Source organism: Hermetia illucens, chromosome 1 (assembly GCF_905115235.1).
Source record: "Hermetia illucens chromosome 1, iHerIll2.2.curated.20191125, whole genome shotgun sequence".
NCBI lineage: Eukaryota > Metazoa > Arthropoda > Insecta > Diptera > Stratiomyidae > Hermetia > Hermetia illucens.
In genome coordinates this window covers 126070367-126098070 of record NC_051849.1, presented here as the reverse complement: position 1 = coordinate 126098070, position 27704 = coordinate 126070367, and the positions used below count along the sequence as shown (strand labels likewise).

The 27704-nt window shown below is 41.5% G+C and overlaps 2 protein-coding genes across 5 annotated transcripts in view; both read left to right on the top strand.

Moving 5' to 3' along the window:
• LOC119647214 (ras-GEF domain-containing family member 1B) overlaps positions 1-27704 on the top strand; it is a 1018095-nt gene that overhangs the window by 391372 nt on the left and 599019 nt on the right. For all 4 annotated transcript variants that reach the window (XM_038048042.1, XM_038048043.1, XM_038048040.1 and 1 more), the window contains one exon: positions 4098-4294. In XM_038048042.1, the coding sequence (XP_037903970.1) occupies positions 4098-4294 (197 nt within the window). The remainder of the gene's footprint in view (positions 1-4097; positions 4295-27704) is intronic.
• LOC119647217 lies at positions 4721-9901 on the top strand. Its single transcript, XM_038048045.1, has 2 exons — positions 4721-5147; positions 9223-9901. Exons 1-2 carry the CDS (start codon positions 5137-5139, stop codon positions 9524-9526), a joined length of 315 nt encoding a protein of 104 aa, XP_037903973.1. The 5' UTR covers positions 4721-5136; the 3' UTR covers positions 9527-9901.

Sequence of the window (27704 nt, the reverse complement as noted above, 5' to 3'; positions counted from 1 at the left end):
TATTGTCTAGTGTGTGTCTAGAATGTCTTTCCATCCTACGGAATTAAAGGCGTGTCTGACGTCAAGTGTTACGAGGAGCACCACCCGTCGAGTTCGGCGGCTATGTGCCTCTGCTCGTCGAACGACGTCTTGCATGACAGCATCAATTGTGGATCTCCCTGCTCTTAAACCAAACTGCCGGGGAGATAAATCTCCGGCAGCGCATATCGCTTCAGCGAGTCTACTTCTGATGAGCTTTTCGAGCACTTTCCCAGCAGGGTCAAGCATACATAGTGGCCGGTATGAAGACGGCAATTCGGGGTCGCCTTTCCCTTTATGGATCAGCGCAAGCCTCACAACCCTCCAACGAACAGGGAAAGTACCCTCTCTCAGGCAAACGTTGAATGCGCCGAGCAGTAGGTCTGGCCAGTGTTGGAATACCAGTTTGTATACCTCTGCTGGAATACCATCGGGCCCTGGCGCCTGCCTGTTCCTACTCTTTTATAGAGAAAAGTGGACAGTCCTCTGCGCTCTCCGCGCCGACGTCATCATCCCATACGGGGTGTGCAGGGAAGAGTGCCCTTACAATGCGATCCATCTGCTTGGCCTTAAGTGAACAAGGTTTCCGCAGGACTCTGATTTTTCAGGTTACCAGTTTGTAACCGATCCCCATTCTCCTCGTCGACCAGATGTTGCTAGCAGCGAGCTTTGCTCTTGTTTATTGCGCTTCGGAGTCTCCTTTTGGGTGATTTATACTCCATCATTATGGTACATGCCTACCCCCCGGTCGCCTAGACGTTGTGTTAAGCAGGGGAGCCTGTGACACTCCTTCCGGAGCTCTGTGATTTCCACCGCGTATTGATTTGTGGGATGCGAATCACGTTGACCGTGCCCCGGCTCTTTCCCGATCCCGCAGTGTGCGCAACGCTCTCATCAGTCGCGCCACGGTGCCTGCATAGGACGCAGCTTTCCTTTTCATTGCAGGTATTCGCTTTATGGCCTGCCTGACCGCATTTACGGCATGTTGCCCTTCTGTCAGGTCCTCGACAGTTTGCAGATACACACTACCCAACCAATTCTTATTTTCCCGGTGTTTAGAAGCTTCCTCGCGGATTGCTCGGCAACTACCATCACAGCGAGCTTTTGGCCTCGGGAGTTCGCGGAGGTGATACCAATCCGGACATTGGTTACCTCCGGGCATTCGCGTTTGATGGCCTCTTCTACCTCGTTCTTTTCCGTGAGACAGTCAAGGTCTCAGATTTCCAAAGAACATGTGGGTTCCAGGCTGGAAACCCAGAAGCCCCTTGACTACTTCACAGAACGTAACTGGTATGGGGATAAGGGATGATATAATGCACAATTTGGTCAAGTTTGAAGAAAATCCAACTATTATTAACGAAGTTATAGGGGGTGAAACTTTGCCATTTTTTGTGAATTTCGTGCATACTACAATGTGTATGACGTCAACATCACATATCAATTCATCAATACCACAACGAAGTAAGTTCTTATGAATGGGATTCCAAAGAATTATTTTTTTTAATTTTTTAGTAGTTTTATATGAATATCAATTACTCCAAATAGACGTATGTAAGTATATATTATATTATATGCGTGCTAATGAAGTTTGCGGGTAGTGTCTAATGCAGATAGATATATTTGTACATTAAACCAACCGCATTTAACATACGCGCTATATGCGCTTTTGTGCACGAAGTATTATAAATCAGAAATATGGGTACGATCAATTTATATACCCGCACATACATGTAAAGTATTCGGAAATAGACAGTTTGTTTGTTTAGGGTGAGGATAATATCTATGGCTGTAATATGTACGTATGTCTAGTAGTCTGGAAAAATATAAAGGATTATGTTAGATTTGTAGCTACATAGGGATAGCAAAATGTGCGTTGAAGTTTCTTACATAATCATGAACACAAAACCTTTATACCCAAAGCGCGAGCTTCCGGTATTCAGCGTATCCAGCGTATCGAGCCACCGCTGTTTCGGCCGGACTTTCGGTCGCTTACCATTGACTTCGATGTTCAGACCAATATTGGCATTGAATTTTCGCTAGCGCGAATTACGTGACCATACCATGGAAAACGCATCTCTCGCAACTTTTCCAAAATCGGTGCAACCCCATATCGATCGCGGATATCCTTATTTCGGATGTGTTCAAAACGTGTCACGCTACTAGTCCAACGCAATGTCTTCGTCTCCGCTACCGCAAGACGCTGTTGATGGTCTTTTATAGTCGGCCAACACTCAGAACTATAGAGAGCGGTAGACGGGCGACATTGCGGTAAATCTAAGGTTTGAGACGTTCACTGATACATCAATAACAAAGAACGCCAATTGTGGAATGCCACTTCGTCCAGGCTGCGTGGATGCGTGAAGCAATTAGTCGGCAAACAACCCATCCAATCCGAACTTTCCCTACGGTCAATAACTTTTGCGCTGCCTCCACTGGTAATCACATTGTGGCCGTTTGAGTACCGCCATAAGTTTTTCTTAGGCTCAGGATAGATGCTTCCCTGAATTCCTCCAACTTAACTGTTGCTCCAAGGCAGTGCAAATCTCTTCTCTGGATGTTACCTGATCGAGACCTTTGCGCTGTATATCTCATGCTTTTGGGAACGAGCCGCGACATTCTCCCCAAGTGAGTTTATAACTCGGTTACGAAAGCCGTTCCTATGGTGGATTTTTTCAGCTCAAACATGAGTCTGGACAAATAAAGTTAATAATCGTTTATTACAATATTTTAGAAACTAACACCCCCCTAAATTCATCCTAGAAGTACAAAATTCGCTACCATTATAAATTACATAGTACATAATTTCGGAAATTTGAAGGAAGTCAAACTATTCTTAACAAAGTTATTGAAGGTCCAAATTTTGTATTTCACGTGAATTTGTCGCAACCTAGAACGTTTATTACATCATCATCGTATATAGTGAACTCATTTGAACCCCAATGGAGAATTCAGCTGGATGGTGGAGAAGTGTGCTTCAGTGAGTACTTTAACTGTTGCCTAGAGTGCGGCGTAGTGTTGTTGATGCCGTCACCTCTGCCCTATCGACTCTTCGTCACTAATTTCCGCGATGACCGCCATGCTGTCCACTACGAGAGCCCGACCCCCTCTGGTTATTCGTACCGGACCTTAAGATTCACCTTCTCCTCATTTTTATGGTGCCCTTTTTACCTAACTGCCAGGTGTGGTGATAACTTCCTGAGTGAGTGACCTGCAAGGCTGCAAAATTCCTGCACTTTCCCCACCTATCCCCCGGAATCTACAGTGGCGTTTAGCCATTCAGACTGAAGCTATCCATCCCTCCTCCTTTCACCGCCCCCTTGTGAGCGGAGGAGGAATGGATTTGTGTATATTATAATTTTGACTACAAAAATAGAGTTTCTTTCATAATTCATTCTTAGCATGGGTTTTATTTTACCCTTTTTCTTTGCATTGTACCCAACAGACTGTACGTTACGTTCTTGTAAAAAACTATAGAACTCTTTTTACCCCTTCTCTGAACACTTACATATGTATTTCGTACCAAGGTGTTTGGATTTAGCGCATTGTCTATAATTTTCGAAGTGATTTCGTCAGAGGAAGAATCTGCTTCGAGAGATAGAAATTTGAATTAATTCCTTGTCTCCATCTAAAAATATTTTTTTTCTCGTTTGCTACAATTCAAAGTCTTACAATTGTTTTATCTGATCGTGGATGTTTTACAGAATAGAGGATGTAGGAATGAACTTACTGTTTCTAATAGAATGGCTAAACCAGAGTCGGGTTAATTGACTTCCATTTAGGCAGCTATCTATTATAGCATTTGCCGCAATTTCGAAACCTCCCCAAACGTTTCGCAAGTAAAACATCCGTCATCCACACGTTTGCGAGCGCGTCAGTGTTTCTGAGCAAGCATGCAATTGCTCTTTGAGTGTCCAAAACCGACCGCTGCGATGGCTTGTTGACGTTCGGCAAAGACATGGATCTAGGTTTATGTTGCATAGGGGCCGTTTTCAGCGTTAATTTGCAGTTACATTCATGTATTGACTATTAGACATCTACAGATATATTTTAAAATATTTATTTTAATGTTTGTATTACAGGGATTTGTATATTCGTTTTTATTATCGTCGAGACTATTCATACGGCCGCATGAGATACTTGGAAAACTATTATCCTCAGTACCTGAAGAAGAACCGCTTGACCGTTTAGTTTATTTGTTAAGTGAATGGACCAGAAAGTTTCCTTACGATTTTCGGGATGAAAATATTATGACGCACGTTAAACATATCGTTTCTAGGTAAGTACTTACAAAATCCTTATACTGCGTTTTTGCTGAAATTCTCTCAATTTTGATCTATCAGAAATATAATATGTAATTTTAATCTATCATGTAAGGTATGGCAGCAATTTCACTTAAATCGGGTGTATTGGCACTAACACCTCCTTCGAGTCCATGCCCCATATCAGCGTTGTCAATAGGTAGGTGACCTGACATACATGCATATGTACGAGTCATAGTCGACGAAGCAGATGCCAACCATCTGCAATTCAATAGATAACAATGTCTGTAGTCCTTCCTGGAATAACATCCCATTAGATAAATAATTCCCCGACCTTCCAGGAACATTATCACCATGGGTAATAAAAGTCTGAACCCAAATAGTAATTAAGATCACAGGTCATAGGGAAACATGTTTTGTATAGTTTCCCTGTGTTAAAGATAAGAACCATGGGTCACAAGGAAATATGTGTTGTATATTTCCCTGTCGACTCATTAGTAAATAAGACGTAGTATTTAAGGAGGTGTAGAAAACGGAGATCAGAGTTCCTCGAGTACTACCAGAGCATAAGCACTCTGGCCCTCGTGAATGAATAAAAAAGTATAAAACAAATATCGTTTCATTTGTTAACCCATTTGTAAACTGTTATTTGTTAACTGGCGCCCAACAAAGGATTTGAACCTATCCTATTCCTTGATAAATTTTTTCACGGCAAAGTTATATCCGGTATAAGAGAGAGTGTATAGTACATGTAATAATCGTGTCGAGTTGCACGGTGTTATAGCAGTGATAAGTGGCATTCTGGCGAGCAATTAGAGACAGTTAAGTGTTAGTTATAGTTACCTGTGAAAATACGTCGATGTTAATCCTGTAAGTAATTTTTTTTTGTAAAACCTTGTAGCTAATATTATCTACTTTGCTCTTATTTCTCTATTCTCTTTTGAAATTTCGTAAACTTCGAAAAAAATGTCACTGAGCGCAGATGCCATTACTGACCTTATAACCCGAATCACTACGGAGATTGTATCTAAAATCCAATTCGAAGTGCAAGGACAAATCAATGCATTAGCCATTGAAAGTCAAAAGATTTCAGCGGAAGCAGATGCCGCCTTAGAAACGCGATTTCAGTATGCACTCCAATCGCAAAAAAATGAATTATCTTCCCAATTTCATTCTGCTATTCCTTCTAAAGAAGTAAAAAAGTACAAAGATGTACAAATTAATGACGCTATTCCATGTGAAATTTCGCTGGAAGTTGTAAAAACCGTGCCAGAATTTTCAGGAATAACTGAGAAATACCCCTCTTGGCGACAATCGGCCAAAGCGGCTATTAAGCCTTATGAGAGATACGTTGGATCAAATCGATATTATCAAGCGATTGCAATTCTTCGTAATAAAATTACAGGAGCAGCCGACACCTTCTTGTCTTCCTTTGGCACTCCTTTGAATTTTGAAGCTATTCTAGTTAGACTTGACCATACGTATTGTGATAAAAGACCATTGCATCTCTTAGAGCAGGAACTTTCAACTCTTCGGCAGGGTAAATTATCTATAGTAAAGTATTACGATACCGTGGAAAAACAGCTCACTCTCATAACAAACAAAGCGTTAATGCAATATTCCGAGAACCAGGAAGCATTGCAATTGCTGAATGAAAAATACAGGAGCGACGCACTGCGTGTATTTGTATCTGGATTGAATCGCCCATTAAGCGATATACTGTTTTCCAGCAGACCCGTAGATCTTCCTAGTGCTTTAGCGTTGGCTCAAGAATTGGAAATGAACCAAGAAAGGTCAGCTTTTGCTAGTGCATTCGCTGAACGAAAAACTTTCAATCCAATGCCTCGCAAACATTTTCCACAGTACAAGGTAGAGTCCCAAACAAAGAAACAGATTTTACCTACTCCCGAGCCTATGGATATAGATCCATCATTTTCGAGATTCAATAATGTATCAAGTTCTAAAAGAACTCAGAACAGGTATTCGACGACTCACCGACCAAATGTTAATACAAGTGGACCAAATAGAGTGTTCCACCAAAACCAAGTGACAAATTTTTCCCGACAAAGCAAACCTAAGAATAAAGAATCCGGTAAAGACCATAAAAGATCACAACGTGCCAATTATATTAGTGCACAGAAATACGGATCAAAGTCAGCTCAGAATTATCCTAATGTTTCAGATGATGAACAACATTCAAATGTTACTGACCAACTTCATTTATTGAACACTAGCTCTCGACTACCTTTTATTGTGAAAACAGCAGCTAATGGAAAAAAGTTGAAGGTACTTATTGATACTGGAGCTGCAAAGAATTACATCAAAGAACTTTCATTTTTGAAATCTATTAGACCGGTACAGAATCCATTTTATGTTTCATCAATTAATGGGTCAACCAAAATTTCAAAAAAATGCACCATTCACATTCTAGGACAGGAATCCGAATTTTTCATTCTACCGAACCTGGTTGACTTTGACGGAATATTGGGTTATGACTTCCTTAAGGAAATCAGCGCTACTGTTGATACAGGTTCAAGCTGTATCAGACACCAAAATGGCGTGGAACCTCTTTCCTTTATGGAGTGTGCTCAGGTAAATACCTTGAGGATGGATTATAGTAAAATTCCTGAAGAGGTTCGTTCGGAATTCAGATCAATCTTGAGATGTAATTCTAACGTTTTTGCTGATCCAAACGAAGCTCTACCATACAAACCTGCCAATAGTAATGTCGTAGCAGACGCTCTATCTCGTCAGTACATTCAACATCTCAGCAACGATAATTCCACTGGGAGAACTTGCACAAACAGTGAAGTATCTTTTACTCAGTACATACGGACCGTGTATGAACCGATAAATATTTTCAGAAACCAAATATTTTTATCACCGGCAGAATCAACTGAAATAAAAACGACAGCACCGTTCGCCGGCTATCTCCGACACGATATTCAATTTAAGGATTTTCATTCATTATATATGGTTCTTAAAAATGGAATTAATTATAATATTGTAAACGGAATTTATTGTCCGCTTGATGTGCTCGGAAAAATCCAAAACGAATTAGTGGAACTATTTCCATCAGTCCGATTTAGGCACACTACTAAATTCGTTATTGATCTTCTCAATAGTAACGATCAAATGGAAACCATAGCTATAGAGCATGAAAGAGCACACCGTTCAGCAAACGAGAACTACCAGCAAATTTTAGATAGCTATTTCTTTCCCAAGCTTAGGCAGAAAATTAAGGCTTTCGTGGGAAAATGTGCTATTTGTGCGCAAGGAAAGTATGCAAGACATCCGAAGAAAGAGATGTTGACTCCTACTCCAATCCCCAACTACCCTGGTGAGATCTTGCACGTGGATATTTTTAACACAAATGGTCTTTACTTTATCACATGTATCGACAAGTTCTCTAAGTTTGCCATTGTAGAACGTATATCCTCTCGATGCATAGTCGATACAAAGAATGTTCTACTCAAGATTATTGGATTTTTTAGGAAACCAAGAATACTGGTTACTGACAATGAACCTTCATTCTGTTCTCAAACTATCGAATCTCTGATTAAAAACAAGTTCAACTTATCTCACTATACCGTACCTGCAATGCATAGCGTAAGTAATGGTCAAATAGAGAGATTCCATTCAACACTTGCTGAAATTTCGAGAACTTTGAATATGGAGAACCACACCGATGACACTGAGGAAATAATATTAACAGCCGCCATCAAATATAATGGTTCAATTCACTCCGTAACTAAAAGAAGACCTGTAGACGTCTTATTTTCCCTACCTGAAAACGAAATTAAGGAAGTAAGATATCTCCTCCAGAAAGCTCAAGAGAAACAATGTCAAATCCAGAATAAGAAACGGGTATCCCGTGAATTCCACGCCGGTCAAGAAATATTTGTTAGAACAGACAAACGGCGAGGAACAAAACTGACTAGGAGATACGTAAAGAAGATTGTTCAAGAAGATTTAGGGACAACCGTATTAGTTGATGGCAAAAAGATTCACAAAGATAATATTCGATAAAAATCTTTTCGGATTACTAGTCTTCACCACAACCAACGCACGACTATTGGACTTCTCAACGGCTATGTATATACCTCTCCGGAATGGTAACGTCGCGATTTACCAAAAATTTATTTATTTAATACACACCGTGAACCTAACCGAATTCGAAGTAATCGCAGAAAATATTCAGAACTTTGAAAAGCTATTTAAAGTTAAAGAAGAAAAAGCATCTCTTGAAGCTGATTTTAACGAAATTACGAAATTACAAAACTCCTTGCGATTCCACAAACAAAAAAGATCAATTGATTTCATAGGCTCTGCATTGAAATTTATTACTGGCACTCCTGATCATAGTGACTGGACAATACTTCAAGAAAAACAATCTAGATTGCTTATAGCGGAAAATCAACAAATTGAGACCAATAAAAAACTCACTGCAAAAATTAACGAATTAACCACTCAAATTAATACGATTCAACGTAATTCCATTAGGGTGGAAAATTCTGCAAGATCCAGCCTATTTCAACTAATCTCAATAAGAAATGAAAGAGCAATAGGTCTATTAGATAATGTCGTCTACTCGGTTACTTTTGCACGCTTAAACATTGTAAATCCTATTATTTTAGCAAATTATGAAATAAGAGATTCAAACGTTACTATTAATCTAAATGATTTAATGACAGCCTCACAAGTTAAAGTCTATTTCGACGAAAGCATATTAAAATATTTAATTAAAATTCCAAAAATTGAGGAAATCTGTCCATTAGTAAAAATTTCTCCCGTAGTTCATAATAATACTATTCTAAATCTGCTTAATCAGCATATCTCTTACGTGTAAGTCAGGAAACCAAGCATTAAGAAATTGCAAAGAAGCCTTAAGTTTATCTATCTGGCAGAAGTATCCCTTCGACCACTGTTTAGTGCAGATTTTCAGTAACGCCACAGCCACGTGCAACACCACGACAGCCCACCACATTTCACCAATTGTACGAATCGACGAGAATACAATACTCATCAACGACAACAATGGAAGGATCATCGAGAACGGTAGCGAGATGGCTACTAACGGAACTTTCCTCCTTATTCACTCGAATGACGTACACATAAATGGCACGCTATATCCAGTAACATCCAGGAAGCCGACAATGGAACCACAGACACCGAGCGTTTTCAACCTAAAGAATTTGCAAAAGATCGATCAAATGACAGACCAGTTTGAAGCGAAAAAAAACAAGTAACTGGCTTGCAGCTGCTATTTTCGGATTTACAATGTTGACAATGACGGGATCAGTGTGCTACTGCAGGTACAAGCGCCGCGAGAATCATGAGGTCATCATACCCCCAGTCCAATTCAACAACGACGAGAGAATGCAGCTCATCCTGAAAACCATCAATAGCAACTTGCAACAGATTCGGGACGAATCTGCTTAAGAGGGGGAGTAGTCATAGTCGACGAAGCAGATGCCAACCATCTGCAATTCAATAGATAACAATGTCTGTAGTCCTTCCTGGAATAACATCCCATTAGATAAATAATTCCCCGACCTTCCAGGAACATTATCACCATGGGTAATAAAAGTCTGAACCCAAATAGTAATTAAGATCACAGGTCATAGGGAAACATGTTTTGTATAGTTTCCCTGTGTTAAAGATAAGAACCATGGGTCACAAGGAAATATGTGTTGTATATTTCCCTGTCGACTCATTAGTAAATAAGACGTAGTATTTAAGGAGGTGTAGAAAACGGAGATCAGAGTTCCTCGAGTACTACCAGAGCATAAGCACTCTGGCCCTCGTGAATGAATAAAAAAGTATAAAACAAATATCGTTTCATTTGTTAACCCATTTGTAAACTGTTATTTGTTAACTTACGTACCGGTGCGAGCCGCCTGTTTGCTTTGAAATCGTGTTGGTAAATAGTTCGCGTGGCCTGTTGCATCGGTTTCGGAAATGACTTGGCTAGTGTTAAGTCTTCGAGTACATAGCATCAACTCCTTAGCGTATGCACGAAACAAAATGCTTGTTGAATTGTAACAACATGTATTCTCTCTATGTTGTCTGATGGTTGTTTTCAGCACCAACGGAAAAATACCGTGGAGCAAAAATTATTTATTATTTATATATATTTATAACTCGTATATATACATATATATTATTTATTATTTATTCATTACTACGCACTTCACAGGAAATAACAATACATATTATTATGGAAGTAAGGACTACTTCTCAAATCATTGTATGTACTGGAAAAATCGTTGTGATAATCGCATTCCAATTATAGCCTGGTTGCGATAAAGCAATACAAATATCGGCATAAAGCCTACAAGGCACAAAACAAGTTTCTCCTAATAAGGTTTTGTGTAAACGCGAAATCTTATTAGAATCGAGTGGATGTCTCTCTGTTTCACCTGATTTATTCGGAAACGGCTAGACCGATTGTCACGAAAATTAGTAAGAGCATGTGATCTGTTGTTCCCTCTACGTGCAGTGGCGCCATTTTGTGTTAAGTTTAAGGGGGGCTGCCCATACATATGAATGGAGGGTGCAAAATTTTTTTTATAAAATGTGCAGTATCAATACAATTAGTACTTTTGAAACTGGTATATTTGATATAGGGTGAAAAATAAGCGAATGGGGGCTCAAAATATGACCATCAAAAAGTGTAACAGGTCTTGTTCTTAGAACCTATCCACCCGAAAAATCTGAAAAAAATCTAACCCTCAAAATACATCCGATTCCGATATCTGCACAAATAAAGTTGATAATAGTATATTTCCACATCTTAGAATGCAACTCCCCTTATGTCCATCCCAGAAATACAGAAGTGCATGCATGATTTGGTCAAGTTTGAAGAAAATCCAAGTATTATTAAGAAAGTTATAGGGGTGACACTTGCCATTTTTTTGTAAATTTCGTGCATTCTACAACGTGTATGACGTCATCATCACACATCAATTCGTCAATACCACAACGAAATGAATTCCTATGAATGGGGTCGCAAGAATTATTTCGTTTTAGTCTTTTAGTCAATTATACAGGGTGCGGCAGCATAACTTCCGTTTTTCAAAACTCAATAAAAACTATTGTATTCATCATGTCATACATGTCTAAAGTTTTTATTTACATAGTTTTGAAGATCAAATCTATTAGGTGACGTCCCCCATTCTCCATACATTATGTAAACCGATTTGTCATGACTTTTGTTGGCATAGCAGGTGTTATGTTGGCAATTTCTTGTTGGATGTTGATCTTCAAATCTTGTAAGGTTCTTGGACGGTTCACATAAACACGGGATTTCAAAAAACCCCATAGAAAAAAATCACAAGGGGACGGATCGGAAGAGCGTGCCGGCCATTCCAAATCACCTCTAATTGAGATAAGGCGCTCTGGAAAGTGTTCCCTCAAAACAGCCATCGATGCTCTTGAAGTGTGTGCTGTTGCACCGTCTTGTTGGAACCAAGTGTCCCCCAAATCCAAATTTTCTAGCCGTGGGAAAAAAAAATTCTGTAGCATGTTTACATACCGGTCCGAATTCACTGTCACTGTAACCTCATTTTCCTCAAAAAACCAGGGACCAATAATTCCAGCTGAGGAAATTGCACACCAGACTGTGACTTTGGGTGAATGCAAAGGCAATTCTCGAAGGTTGGTGTCAGCCCAGTAGCGCATGTTTTGTTTGTTAACCGACCCACACAAATGAAAATGGACTTCATCGCTAAAAAAACAATAGCACCCTCGGGAACGACATCAAAAAGAAGCTCACACGCGTTCATCCGAGAATTGAAGTCACATTTTGAAAGTTCCTGCACTATCACCATCTTATAGGGATGAAAATGAAGATCATCACGAAGAATTCTTCTCACAGAACGATCGGATAGTCCAAGGGCAGATGCGTGTTTGCGCGCAGAACGCCGTGGCGATCGCAACATTGACGCTCTCAGTGCTTCAATGTTCTCAAGTGATCTAACGGGCCGAGGGACTCCAGTTCTTCCTTTTGTAGCACTTGCAGTTTGTCTGAATGTAGTGACCCATGTAACAATTGATTTGCGGTCTGGGACGGGAGCCAACGGGGCGAAATTAAAGGGACTCCGAAATGCACGCTGTGTTGCAATAACCGAACATCCACTTGAAAAGTAAACCTCAACGGCAAAGGCACGCTCCTCACTATTCCAACGCATGATGGTGACTGAACCGTGTCGGGACAAAACTTTACAGTATCCCCTCTTGAACGAGACCACTAGCGCTCCGCTATGACATCAACTAATTGAGTGGCGCGCATTTTAAAAAAGGAAGTTATGCTGCCGCACCCTGTATATGTATATCAATTACTCTAAACATGGGTAGGTTATAGTACGTGCGTGCTAGTGAAATTTGCGGGTGGTGTCTAGTTCAGATAGATTTTTTTGTACATTACACCAGCCGTATTTAATATACATACTATATATGTACACATGTATGCTTTCCTGTACCAAGTAAATCGGAAATATGGGTACGATCAATTTATATAAATGTATATATATGTACAATATTCGGAAATAGGCAGTTTGTTTGTTTAGGGTGAGGATAATATCTATGGCTCTAATACGTACATACATCTTGAAATTTGGAAAAATATGAAGGAATATATTGGATTTGTAGGTATTTACGGATAGAAAAATGTGCGTTGAAGTTTTTTACATAAGATAAACACCAAACCTTTATACCCGAAGCGCTACCTTCCGGTATTCGGACTTTTTTTTTAAGGTTTTCTGTAAAACAACAACACGCACTTTTCTCCAAAACGACTTAACCGATCTGAACGAAATTGGATGGACCGATGGGAACTATCAAACCCCATGCGTACAGTGAGTGACATAAATTTAGGTGAATTTTAAAGAGGGGCTCCCCATACATGCAAAAGGAAAATTTAAAATTTTTTTTCACCGGATATTCCTGTGTGGTATCAAAAGAAAGGTCGCGTTCAGTACTTTTCGAAACTGATATTAGTTTTGATATGAATTGTAAATTGCGCGAGTAAGGAGTCAAAGTGTGATAGGACTCATTTTCGGAAACTACCCAACACTTAGATGAAATCTAGGCCTCAAAATATGTCCCATTTCGATATCTGCAGTAATATAGGCTATAACGTAGAGCATGATCCTACCAGGTTTGGTGGAATTCGCACTATTACTTACAAAGTTATAATAGATAAAAGTTGTCGTTTCTTTATAATTTCCAAACTATGAATGTCAATATCACCCGAAAGTGGATACTCTCACATAATGTATGCATATATTATAATATATGCTCAAATCCCCATAAAAACATCACACTCAAATGTTATATAAGAAATACACAAAACCTTTCATATCTGAAGCATCCAGCTTCCGGTTTCCCCACTTGCTTTCTTTTTAAAAATTACTCTCAAAACTCTCAACTGTCAGTTTCTTCAGCAAAAGAGCCTATCTATGTAAGGATGCAATATTCGCAACTACTCGATGCAAGTTGATTTGGTTTTCTTCAATTTTTAAAGTTATGAAGCTATTCAAATTAAAATTAAGCTTACTAAAATCGATTTGGGACCTGTCTGTCCGCCTGTCTGTTTATTGGTAACACACGATTTAGACGGAAAGGACTGAAGCTATCGTTATGAAATTGATTGAGAATATATAGTTAGTGAAACCCTTTATGCACATGCATCGCCTGGCATAATTTTGCGTTTAATTTAAGAAAAAAGAGAGGGATATGTGGGAGCGTCTGCAAACTTTTTCTTACAGCATATGTATCAAATTAAAAGGCACAATTGTTACTTGTCACAATTGACCTTATTTCGTGTAGAGGGACATTGGGTACATTGATACATGGGGCACATAAATACAGTCAATATACGTCAAAAACAAAGCGCATTAGAAGAGCCATCCGCCACACATAGGAAGATAATCCTACACCCTACACGAACACTAGCGCTGAGCAACGTTCGCAACAAAATTTTTATAGTTTTCTTTCGGATGTGATTCTTTTAATATATTTAGTGTTCCTTGCGACATATTAAGGTATTTGGTAAGTACATATCTGCCATTACATTATGCAGATTTCAATAAATAATGTTGCTTTAATTTTATAAAATATTTATTTCGATTGTAGCAGGCAGGGGCACAATGGTGCAAGTACTGACGGGGCACATTTATACGTACCAATTTTTCCTAATATTTTGCTAAATATATGTTTATGTAAGACATAACATACATTTATTTATTTACAGAAAAATGGTTCGATAATTGAAATGCAAAATGGTGAAAACTCCCATTGATGACGTTTCTGTGGCTTCTGTGATATCTGACATGTTGGAAGGAAATTCATCAACAAGAAAAGCAGCCGATAAATATAATTTAAAACCTACAACTCTACAGCATAGAATTAACAAGTCGGGAAACCGGAAGCTGGGCGCTTCAGGTATGAAAGGTTTTGTTTGTTTCTTGCGTGAGTATATTTGAGTGTAGAACTATCCCATTTATACGTAGCCCGTTAAGAAAATGCATTTAGCATATCAAATTTAGTACTTCGGGTTGTAAATTTACACGGTAAGGCAAATTTGAGCTACTGTAACTTTGTTACTAATAGTGTGATTTTGATCAAACTTGCAGATAATATGCTTCACATTATATTTTATACCACTACCAACTTTTATAACTCTGACATAAACTTAAGGGGGGTTTTACTCAATTTTCCCAAAAATACGGTAATCTACTATTATTAACTTAATTTGAACAGATATCGATATGGATAGTATTTTGAGATTTTTCGGTTGAGTAGTTTCTGGGAATAGCTCCGTTAAAGAAATCCTCACTTTGCACCCCTCTCAAAACTAAGATCGGTTTCGAAAAGTAATAATCGAGACCTTTCATTGGTGGTGCGGCTACGGAAAAGGTAGAGCAAATGATGGGACGCATAACGAGGCGACGAGTTCTCGCAAAAAGGTGCTCAAACTATTGGTCGAATGAAGAGATCGCGGTGTTACGGGATGCATGTTTTCGTGCTAGAAGGATCTGCCAACGATCTAGAGCAAAACCAGACTTTAACGAGAAACGGCTAGCATATGTGAACCTTCGAGGTAGGCTTAAGCAGGCTATACGGACCAGCAAGCGAGAATGCTTCAAGGAACTTTGCACAGAGGCACACCAAAGCCCCTGGGGAACAGCGTACAGGATAGTTATGAAGAAGATGAGAGGGCGAACACCACAATTGACCTGCCCGTATCTTCTGCTCGATATCGTGACGGCGCTCTTCTCCCCGGATAAAGAGAAGCGGAAACAACACAAGCGATCATTGGACGTCTACACCATACCTGCGGTAACTGAGGAGGAACTTACGCAAATTTGCCGGAGAATTGGTGATAACAAAGCACCCGGTCTGGATGCTGTTCTCAATAGACCCCTCAAACTCGTTGTTAAGATCAGACCCGACTGATTTATCAGCGTGTTTGAAACATGCATGATAGAAGGAGTTTTCCCCGACCGGTGGAAGAGGCAAAAACTAGTTTTGCTCCCGAAGCCGAATAAATACCCAGGACACCCATCATCAGACCGACCGATTTGCCTTATCGACACGGCAGGAAAGATGCACGAAAGGGTCATCTGCTACAGACTGCTCCCTATCATCGAATATAAGGATGGACTATCGGAGCGACAATTTGAATTTCGTCAAGCCCACACAACGATCGACGCTGTAGACCTTGTTTTGAAGCTGGCTCGAGACGCGATGTCGTCTAAAAAATGCTGTGCCGTAGCGACGTTCGACATAAAAAATGCGTTCAATTCCGCAAGCTGGGAGCGGATAAAAAGTTCACTGGCTAAAACGGGTGTCCCTAGTTATTTGACTAAGCTCCTCAACAGTTACCTTTCGGAGAGGATACTGTAGTACGACACAGATGAGGGATCCAAGGAGTACACCGTCACCGCAGGAGTACCACAGGGCTCAGTGTTGGGTCCTTTCCTGTGGAACGTCATGTACAATGGTGTCCGTGCCAAAGAAGGCCACGATAATCGGTTTCGCAGATGATTTAGCTGTGGCTGTCGTCGCGAAAGAGCATGAAGACGTCGAAATGTACGCTAACGAAACCATTAGGGCCATAAAAGCGTGGCTGGAGATGGTTCAGCTTGACCTTGCGGAACAAAAGACGGAGGCGGTCTTGATTACCAATCGTAGGAAGAGGAATATAGTTAATATTCGCGTTGGTGGTCACGTCATCACTTCAAAACCGGTTATTAAATACCTAGGGGTGATGATTGACGCTAAAATCAATTTCAAGGGACATCTGAACTATGCCCGTGAGAAAGCGGCAAATACCAGCGTATCATTAGCGCGGATGATGCCTAACATTGGAGGTTTAAGGTACAGTCGCAGATTACTTGTGGCCGGAGTGGTTCACTCCACGCTATCATACGCGGCACCAGTTTGGGAGGAAGCACTAGTGTGTGAGGGTAATCGTAGGAGAGTGAATATGACTTACCGCTTAGTGGCGCTAAGGGTGTGCAACGCCTTCAGAACAATATCAGGCGAGGCAGCGTGTGTTATTGCAGGAATGATCCCGATAGACATTCTGGCAAGTGCCTGTACGAGACAAGGAAAATGAATCCTCTTGAAAAGGATGCAGAATACCGAAAGGCGGCAAGGCGAGAGCCGCTGGAGAAATGGCAGAAACGGTGGGACGACTCGCAGAGGGGTCGCTGGACCCACATTTTGATTCCCCGTATTGAGGAGTGGATCCAGCGACGACACGGTGAGATTAACTACCATCCGACGCAATTCCTGTCAGGGCATGGCGGTTACAAGAAGTACCAGCACCAATTCAGGCTGGATGATTCTCCCTTGTGTCCTGAATGTGGTTGCACACCTGAGGACTCGGAGCATGTTATGTTCCACTGTCCACGATTTCTCTCAGAAAGGAGGAGTCTGGAAGACTCCCTGAAAACCAACCTAAGCCCGCAGAACATCGTCGGGCAAATGTTGAAATCGGAGGGAAGCTGGTGTGCGGTGAACACCGCAATCAAATGAATACAAGAGGAAGAGCGGAGTGCTCAAGGAGGACGCGAAGAACGAAAGGCGTGGTCGCGTAAAGCGCAGTCCACCCCGCGAAGTAATGTTTTGCAGCAGTCCCGCGGGGAAAGAAAAAGAAGAAAGTGGGGGTGGTTTTAGTGGGTGAGAATCCCACACGCTGCTGCAACCTGGCGCGGCAGTGTCTTTGTAAGATTTCCACCTCCATCCATAAAACAAGTCGGAGTACCGGAAGCTCGTGCTTCGGGTATAAAGGTTTTGTGTTCATCTTATGTAAGAAATTTCAACGCACATTTTTCTATCCGTGTATAACTACAAATTCCACATAATCTTTCATATTTTTCCAAACTACGAGACATACGTACATATTACAGCCATAGATATCACGCTCACCCTAAACAAACAAACTGTCTATTTCCGAATACTGTACACATATAGGCACGTATATAAATTGATCGTACCCATATTTCCGATTTACTTCTTATATCTATTTGAATTAGGCACTACCCGCAAAGTTCATTAGCACGCATATATTATATACCTACATACATACATGTCTAGTTGGCAAATAACTAAAAAACTAAAACAAAATAATTCTCTGGAACCCAATTCATAAGAACTTATTTCGTTGTGGTATTGACGAATTGATATGTGATGATGACGTCATGCAGGTTGTAGAGTGCACGAAATTCACAAAAAATTGGATTTTCTTCAAACTTGACCAAATTGTGCATTATGTTCTTCGTTACACGCATGCCGAATTTTGTACTTCTGGAATGAACATAAGGGGGGTGCCGGGTAAATTTCTAAAATGTGGAAATATACTATTATTAACTTTATTTGTCCAGATATCGGAACCGGATATATTTTGAGGCCTAGATTTCGTAGAGATGCATCACTATGATTTTTTTCAGATTTTTCGGTTGGATAGGTTCGGAGAACGAGACCTGTTACACTTTTTGGGGGTCATATTTTGAGCCCTCACTCCCCTATGTTTCACCCGACATCAAATATTCAACCATTTTCGAAAAGTACTAATTGAGACCTTTCATTTGATACCCCACATGGCTACATTCTGTGAAAAAAAAATTTGCACCCTCCATTTACATGTATGGGGAGCCCCCCCCTCAAACTTAACATAAGATGGCGCTACTTGCTGCATGTAAAGGGAACACCAGATTACATACTCCCATCAATTTTCGTGACAATCGGTCCAGCCGTTTCTGAATAAATCAGGTGTGACAGACAGACGGACAGACAGACAGACAGACAGACAGACAGAAACGAATGAAACGGTCTCGGACGAGAGCTGAAAGGTGGGCAGCTAATAGGTTTGACGAGGAGATTTTCGGAGAGGTTTTGCAGCAAAATACAGCGCTTGAAGGAAGCGCAGAAAATAAAGCTCTGCAGATTGGCAAGAAGTTGCGACGAGCATGTGACGCATCCATGCCAAGGTATGTTGTATCACAGAAGCGAGTTCCGAACTTTTGGTGGAATTCTGAAATCGGAGAATGCCGCAAGGCCTGCCTCAAGGCCAGAAGGCGCAGTCAGCGAAATAGAAACCGATCTGGATACGAGCAGTTACATGAAGAATATAAAAACGCTCGGAAGAAACTACATGTGGCCATCATGAAAAGTAAATGCGAACACTTTAAGCGACTGTGTAATGAAGCTGACACGAACCCCTGGGGTGGCGCTTATAAAACCGTAATATCGAAAGTTAAAGGCAAACGCTCCCCACCGATCTCTTCCCCTACTCTGCTTGATGAAATAGTAACGGATCTTTTCCCACAGAATGTGAGTACCGCTAACCTTCCCACTGTCGAGATAGACACCGCGGAAGTTCCCACGGTAAGCGAAAAGGAGGTCCTCGAAGCTGCGGATAAAATTGTTGGAAATAAATCACCTGGCTTGGATAGCATTCCCAATAAAGCTCTGAAGGCAGCAGTAAAAATAGCTCCAAATATGTTTGCCGAGGCGTTCACCACATGCCTTAAAGAAGGAGTATTTCCTACACAATGGAAGAAGCAGAAATTAATTCTAGTCCCCAAGCCAAACAAACCTTTGGGTGAAGCTTCGTCCTACAGGCCGATATGCCTTCTAAATAATACTGGCAAACTATTCGAACGAGTAATCTATAACAGATTAATTCGAATTGCCGAAAAGGATGGCGGTCTCTCCGAAAATCAGTTCGGTTTTCGAAAGGGGAGGTCTACAACGGATGCACTTGTCCTAGTAGCAAACACAGCTAAGACCGCACTTGACGAGGGCAAATGTTGTGCAGTGATTACACTTGATGTGAAGAATGCCTTCAATTCCGCTAAATGGAGCAAGATACTTGAGTCCCTAATTAACTTAGGCGTGGCGAAGTACCTGGTGCGTATTGTTGCCGACTTCCTAATCGATAGGACTCTGTGCTGCGAATCAGATGAAGGAATGAAATCCTACCAAACGACATGCGGAGTTCCGCAAGGGTCTGTCCTAGGGCCACTCTTGTGGATTATTATGTATAACGGGGTACTGACCCTAGACCTTCCTACTGGTGTGGCCTCCATTGGTTTCGCGGACGATATTGGTGTGACGGTTGTTGCACGCCTTCTCGAGGAAGTCGAGCTCTATGCAAATGAAGCAGTCTATGAGATTAAATCCTGGTTAGAGAATGCTGGTCTACAGCTCGCAGAGCATAAGACGGAAGTAGTACTTATTACCAAGCGGAGAAAGTGCACTTCCATGAAGATCAAAGTTGGAATGCAAACAATTTATTCCAAACCTGCACTTAAGTACTTAGGTGTAATGATTGACCAGAGGTTGAATTTCAGATTGCATGTGGAGGGTGCAGCAACCAAGGCATATAACATCGGAGCGCTGGTTGCGAGAATGCTACCAAATATAGGTGGCCCAAGGCCGAGCCGTCGACTCCTTATTTCAAGGGTGGTCAGTTCGATCCTACTGTATGCAGCCCCAGTATGGGCAGATGCACTGGAAAATATAACAAATAAAAGAAAGATTGGAGCTGCGTATCGCATAAGTGTGCTCCGAACATGTTGCGCTTACAGAACAATTTCTAATGAAGCAGCTTGCGTGATAGCAGTAATGATCCCGATTGAGATTCTGGCGAAAGAAATACAACGACTTTACGATCGAACGTACCTCACCGGAGAATCTCCTGCCCGTCGGCGACAGTTCGCACGAGCTGAAACTGTCGCGGAATGGCAAGAGAAGTGGGACGAGTCAGAAAAAGGCCGTTGGATTCACAAAATCATATGGGATATCCGGAAATGGATCGAGCGACCTCACGGCGAAGTAGGTTTCGACCTAACTCAATTCTTGAGCGGACACGGAGGCTATCGAGCATATCTGTACCGATTTGGGCGCGATGATTCGCCATATTGCCCACAGTGTGTAAACATTCCAGAGGACGCAGAACACGTCTTTTTTCACTGCCCCAGATTCGAAACCCAAAGGGCTACATTAGAAGCTACAACCGGGGAGCACTTTACACCCGAAAATATCATGGAGCTTATGGTGAAAGCCAAGGGGATATGGACCGAAGTAGAAAAAGTGATTACAGCCATCGGAAAGAAGCTTAGGCAGGAGGAAGTCATCCGAAAGAATGAACGCGAGAGGAACACGAATGTTGACATGAGCGCAGAATAAATTCTGATCCAGCCCCGCGACGTAATACCAAATGGGAGTCCCGCGGGGAGAGTGGAAGGAGAAGGAGGTGGTTTTAGTGGGTAAGAGTCCCACATAACCGTGTGGCAGGAGCCTGCGGTAGCTTTTGAAGCTTTCCACCTTCCATCGGGAAAAAAAAAAAAAAAGACAGACAGACAGACAGACAGACGGACAGACAGACACCGTCTCGATTCTAATAAGGTTTTGTTTCACACAAAACCTTAAAAAGACAGACGGACAGACAGACTGACATTGACTGACTGACATTGAACCGATTTTAATAAGGTTTTGTTTGTAAAAGAAAACCTTGAAAAACAAGTCGGAAAACCGGAAGCTGTGTTGAGTATATTTGATTGTAACACTATCCCTGTACGTAGCCCGTTAAGAAAATGCATTTACCAGATTTAGTACTTCGGGTTGGAAATTTACACGGTAAAAACAAGGTTGAGCTACTGTAACTTTGTTACTGATAGTATGATTTCGATCAAACTTGGAGATAATATGGTTCATATTATATTTTATACTACTACCAACTTTTATAACTCTGAGATAAACTTAAGGGGGGTTCTACTCAATCTACCCAAAAATATGGTAATATACTATTATTAAGTTAATTTCAACAGATATCGATATGGAGAGTATTTTGAGGCCTGGACACCATATAGAGGCAGCTTCATGATTTTTTCAGATTTTTCGGTTGAGTAGTTTCTGAGAATGGGTCCGTTAAAGAAATCATCACTTTCCACTCCTCCCACTCCCCGCCCTTTCAACAAATCCCAAGGCTAAGACCGGCTTCGAAAGTACTAATCAAGACTTTTCATTTGATTGATTAATTTGAAAAAAATGTTTACACCCCCTTATCACTCCATGTCTGCGGCCAAATTTCGTGTCAATCGGTATAGCCGTTTTTGAGAAAAGTGGCTGTGACCGACAGGCAGACAGACAGACCGACCGGCTAAGGGAACAGATATCTTTAAGGAAGTGCTTCAAATGCCTCATGTTTGGACACTTCGCGAAGGCATGCACTCGATCGGTCCGATCGATGTGGTAAATGCCCGGAATTTAGGAAGGCGTTAACTGCTGTGAAAAAATGAGGTTAATACAAATAAACCTTAATCATTGCAGGGTCGCTTGCGCAGACCGTTTACGAATCCGCGATGGAACTTGCTATAATTAGTGAACCGTACAGAAATCTTGACGGTGCTGTATGGGTCACAGATTCGGTTGGTGGAGCGATGATATGGGCGTGCGTCGTCAAGCCATAAAATATAGCATCCGTCAGGCGGCTAGTGGCTTTGTGTGGGCAAAAATAAGCGGTATATTCGTATACAGCTGCTATGCTCCACCGAACCTCACACTTCCTGAGTGTGAAGACGCAAGGGGACGCGGTCCAAAAGTGATTGCCGGTGACTTCAATGCGTGGGCCATCGAGTGGGGCAGCAAAGAGACTAACGCAAGGGGGTGGTGCTTATTAGAAGCATTTGTCCAGTTAGATGTACGAAGGCGATGTAAACACTTTTCGGAAAGGGGGAACTGCTTCAATTGTAGATCTGACTTTTGTCAGCCCTGCGCTGGCACGTGACATGTCCTCGCAAGTTAGCGAGGGCTTGACGTATAGCGACCATCAGGTAATCACCTTTGAGCACGCCGGAAGCCTAAATCTCAAAGAATACACCAGGATGGTCTGCAAAAGCGATGGATGAGCAAACATTCATGGAAGTGTGGCTAGACCTACCTAGCAAAGCAGGCACCTCCACGGATAGAGCTCTCCATGTTACACAAAGTATCTCTAAGGCATATGACGCGTCGGTGCCCAGGAGATACTTATTCTCCAGTAGAAGACCCAATTATTGATGGAATAGTGAACTTGCCAGTCTTCGACCGATTTGCCGCAAAGCCAGGCCAACGGCTCAGAGGGCAATAGGTAGGATCGATCAAGGTCAAAAGGAGCATGCCTATGGGGAAGACCGCAAGAACCTCAAGCTCGGCATCCAGCGGAGTAAGAGGGAATGTTTTAAGGAGCTCTGTTCGGAAGCGGACATAAATCCGTGGGGTAGCGCCAATAAAATAATGACAGGGCGATTCAAAGGCCGATCATCTCCGCAGATCACGTGCCCTATGCTCTTGCTGAAAATAATCCAGGGGTTATTTCCCGAACCAGAGCGGGTTACTAACACTTTCCCGCGTCCCCTGAATGTGACGCCGATTCCACCAGTTACCAGGGACGAGCTGCTGGATATCTACAGTCGAATAGGCATAGTAAAGCCCCAGGTCTGGACGGCATACCGAATAAGGCCCTCAAACTTGCCGTCAAATGTAGACCGGATATGTTCGCGGAGCTGTTCGAAACGTGTATGTGCGAAGGTATCTTTCTAGCACCGTGGAAGCGGCAGAAGCTGGTGCTGTTGCATAAGGTTGACAAACCGCCAGGGGAACCGTCCTCCTACAGACCCATATGTCTTCTAAACCATATGGGGAAAACGTTGGAGCGGGTTATTTATAATAGACTACTCCCAGTCATGGAGAGCTAAGGGGGCCGTTCAGATAGGCAGTATATAATAATAATAATCGTTGGCACAACAATCCATATTGGATCAGGGCCTTCAAGGGTGTTAGAGCACTTCATTCAAGACCGTAACGGTACACTAGGAGGCAATGTGGTCAGCATTGCGCTCGCCCGAGATTATTACCCTGATTTGACTCAGGTACTCGTTCACAGCTGAGTCGACTGGTATCCGACGTCAAATCACGATGCAAATTCCACTGCCACCAGTGAGATTTGAACCGCGACCTTCCGTATGACTAGCTATCCGGACACAATATGGGTTCCGTAAATTGATCAACCATTGATGCCATTAAAATGGTTGCTGGCTTGGAGGGAATAGTATCATCACTTCCAAGCCGGCCATTAAATGCTTGGGGGTGATGATAGACGGAAAACTCAATTTCAAGCCGCACATAGGGCATACTTGGAAAAAAGCATCCACCATGAGTATGGCTCTCGCAAGGATGATGCCGAACGCAGGAGGACCGCGAAATAATTGCAAGCTGCTCATAGCCAGGGTGGTGAGTTCTATGATGCTGTATGCAGTCCCAGTTTGGGGAAAAGCTCTGCAGGTTTTAGGCAATGCGTATAAACTGAGTACGGTTTAGAGAAGAACAGCCTAAGTGTGTGTTCTGCCGTCAGGACCGTCTCAGATGATGCAGCGTTCGTCATCTCGAGAATGATGCCGATTGACATCCTGGCAACCGAAATGATGAACATTTATAACACCAGATCCATCTCTTCCTTATCGCAGGTGAAAAAAGCCGAAAGGAAAAGATTCATAAGCAAATGGCAACAGCGATGGGACCAGTTAGAAAAGGGTCGTTGGACCTACAGGTTGATCCCTTCCATCAGAGAGTGGTTGGAGAGAAAGCATGGGGAGATCAATTATAATGGCACCCAGTTTCTCACCGGCCATTGAGGATACTGTCAATACCTGTACAGGTTTAAATTGGACACCTCACCTCATTGTCCAAACTGCGACGGGGTCCCAGAGCATCCAACGAACGTATTCTTCCAATATCCTAGGTTGTGTGCTATCACTGGATAATGGTAACTTGCCAGGAAGACTGGGATGCGATCAATTTTATGGTCGCAGTAATCCAGGAGAAACTGCGAAAAGCGGAAGTGAGGAAGGCGCGGTTACAAACCCCGTGAGAAGACGGAGACCTAGCTAAGGTAAGCTAACTCCACCCCGTGATGTAATACCTAAAGGAGGTTCCACGAGGTAGGGAAGGAGGTGGGGGTTGGTTTTAGTGGGTAAAAATCCCACACTTTGGCGTGCCCAGGCCAGAGTCTTTTAAAGATTTCCACCTCCTTAAAAGAAAGACAGGCAGGCATTGAACCGATTTTAATCAGGTTTTGGTTTGCAAACAAAACCTTAAAAAAGAAGAATAAAGACGGTTAAGGCGTGGGTTTTTCATCTAAGTACCTTCCAACAAATTTTTATAACCGAACAAGAAGACCAATTAAATGCTTAAATAATAAAATGCAGTAAAGTGCATTATCGGCTTACATTAACTGAAGTGCGGCAGCTTGCTTACCGATACGCTAAAACATTGAATTGCAGCTATCCACCATCCTGGAATATCAATAAAAGTGCTGGCTTAGATTGGAAATATAGTTTTCGTAAGAGTAATAAAAATATTAGTTTAAGGAAACCCGAAAACACAAGTGTTGCCCGATCATTTTCATTTAATAAGACGACCGTTTATTTTTTTTTTAGAATTTAGAAGATGTTCTCGCAAGATTTAATTTTGCAGCTGATCATCCCCCAAATGTGATGTACACTGATACAAAGTTCAATTGTTAGGAAATAGGCTCTGATATTTTTTGTGATTAAATCTAACGGTTAATTTCTTAGTTGTTGTTCTTTAGTTGAATATGTATTGAATAGATAATAATTCTTAAATTGGGTGTTACTGTCAACAAGTCGCCTTTTATTGGATTTAAGTAAAAATCGTATCAAGGGGCCCCAACTCCCCCTACTGGGTGAACCATGTGTGTGAAATAGGTCTCGTTATCAGAACCTAACCGAAAAGACCGCCAAATACATCCCATTCCCATATGTGGTGAAATAAATTCAACAATGGCATATGACTATATTTTTTAAGCAAACATCCTCTTTAAGTTTGTTCTAGAACTATAATACAAAAGTCATCAGTATCATCAGCATCAGTATAAGTTATAATATGAAGCATACTTCTGGAAAGTTTGAAGGAGATACAAGTATTAGTAACAATGTTGTAGACGGCCACAGCTTTCTATTTCAGGTGAATTTATTGAACTCTAAAGCTCTATTCATGCGATTCAGTAGGTAGGCTATCCAACACGGAGCGTGTCCAGCTCACCACAGACGAAAGTAATCATACGATCCAAAAACTAGCGGGTCCAGCACCGAACTTGTCATACTCAAAAGAGTTCTTCCATACATTTACTGTGTGAGTATTCATACGATCCGGCACCAAGCATTCCCTGTCAAGCATAGAGTGTGTCAGACACGGTACCGTAGAACACTCAGCTGGAATTTGTATTGTGGAAGAAAATCATTGTGCATGTACGCCGTTTCGTCCATCCCGAAGAGACCTTGTGCAAATTAAAATTAGTATCGACAAATGCAACTACCATTCTTTCCGACTAACATTGTAACCTTTTGTTAATTTATCCAAGCTAATTATAAATGCAAAGCTGAAAAAGCAACTATTTTAGCACAGTTCTATTATCTTCGCGAAATTATCTATTAAATAGAAATTATCCTTGCACTCTACACATGGAACCACTTTATATTTACGGAGAGCTGACTACAAGAATATTTATATGATTTGCACGGAAAATTTTACCTGGATTGTTGTCGGTGAAGCAACACCCGGCCAGAAAGAAGGCCTACTGGAAGACAAATGCGTGGGCAGGATATCACATTTGTCAAAAAAAACTCGTACACTACACGGCTGAATTTCTGCATTGATAATGAGCAAAGACCCACAAATATAGAACAAATATTGTTAGACATCTAGGTGCGAGATAAAGGGCTGTTGCATACTAAATGTACTTTACATACAAATGTACTGACAATTTGCATTTTTATCCTTCACTTATCTACCGGCAACATGTTAGAAGGCAAATGTGAATAGCTCCACCCAACAATTCGGGAGTAGAAAGTATCGAAAGCTAAAGTGAAAGGACCACGAAAATTCGAAGGTGCTAAGTGGGACAACGCTAAACGATCAATTGAACTTTTCTCACCTTACATATTATAAAGAATTTTAGACAACTGTCTCTAAATATCCATGAGTGTTTAAAAAAACTATTGTTGAATCGCCAGAAAGCAATTCCGACATTAACTAATTTATTTATGAAAAAATAATATAATTAAAACTAGTGCCACAAGGCAATACACTCAGCACAACTGCCGCGTTGCGCCCTGCCGATATTATACTAGCGTAGCAGCTAATTGAAGTAACTGACATTTTAACAGTTTAGTAAGTGGTTTGCTGCTAATTTTTAAGGTTTTGCGTGAAACAAAATCTTATTAAAATCGATTCAATGTCTGTCTATCCATCACACGTCACACCCGATTTACTCGGAAACGGTTAAACCGATTATCACAAAATTTGGTGAGAACATGTGGTCTGTGTGTCCCTTTACATGCGGCGCCTGGAGCCATTTTTTGTAGAGTTTGATACATCCGAAATAAAAATAATAGTAATCGTTGGCGCAACAACCCGATTGGATTAGGGAGACAATGTGGTCAGCATTGCGCTCGCCCGAGATTATTACCCTGATTTGACTCAGATACTCACTCACAGCTGAATCAACAGGTTTCCGACGTTAAATCACGATACAAATCCCACTGCCACCAGTGAGATTTGAACCGCGACCTTCCGTACGACAGCTTTTTTCTCTAAACACTCTGCTATCCGGACACATGCGAAAGGGGAGTGTAAATTTTTTTTCACAGAATATTGTCATGTGGTGGAGCTCTATTAGTACTTTCCGAAACTGATCTTATTTCTGATATTGGGCGAAACGTAGGGGAGCGGAGGCTCAAAATGTGTGGCACAAAAAGTGAAACAGGTCTCATTTTCAGAACATATCCAACAGAAAAGTATGAAAACAAGTCGGAATACCGGAAGCTAGCGCTTCGGGTAGAAAGGTTTTGT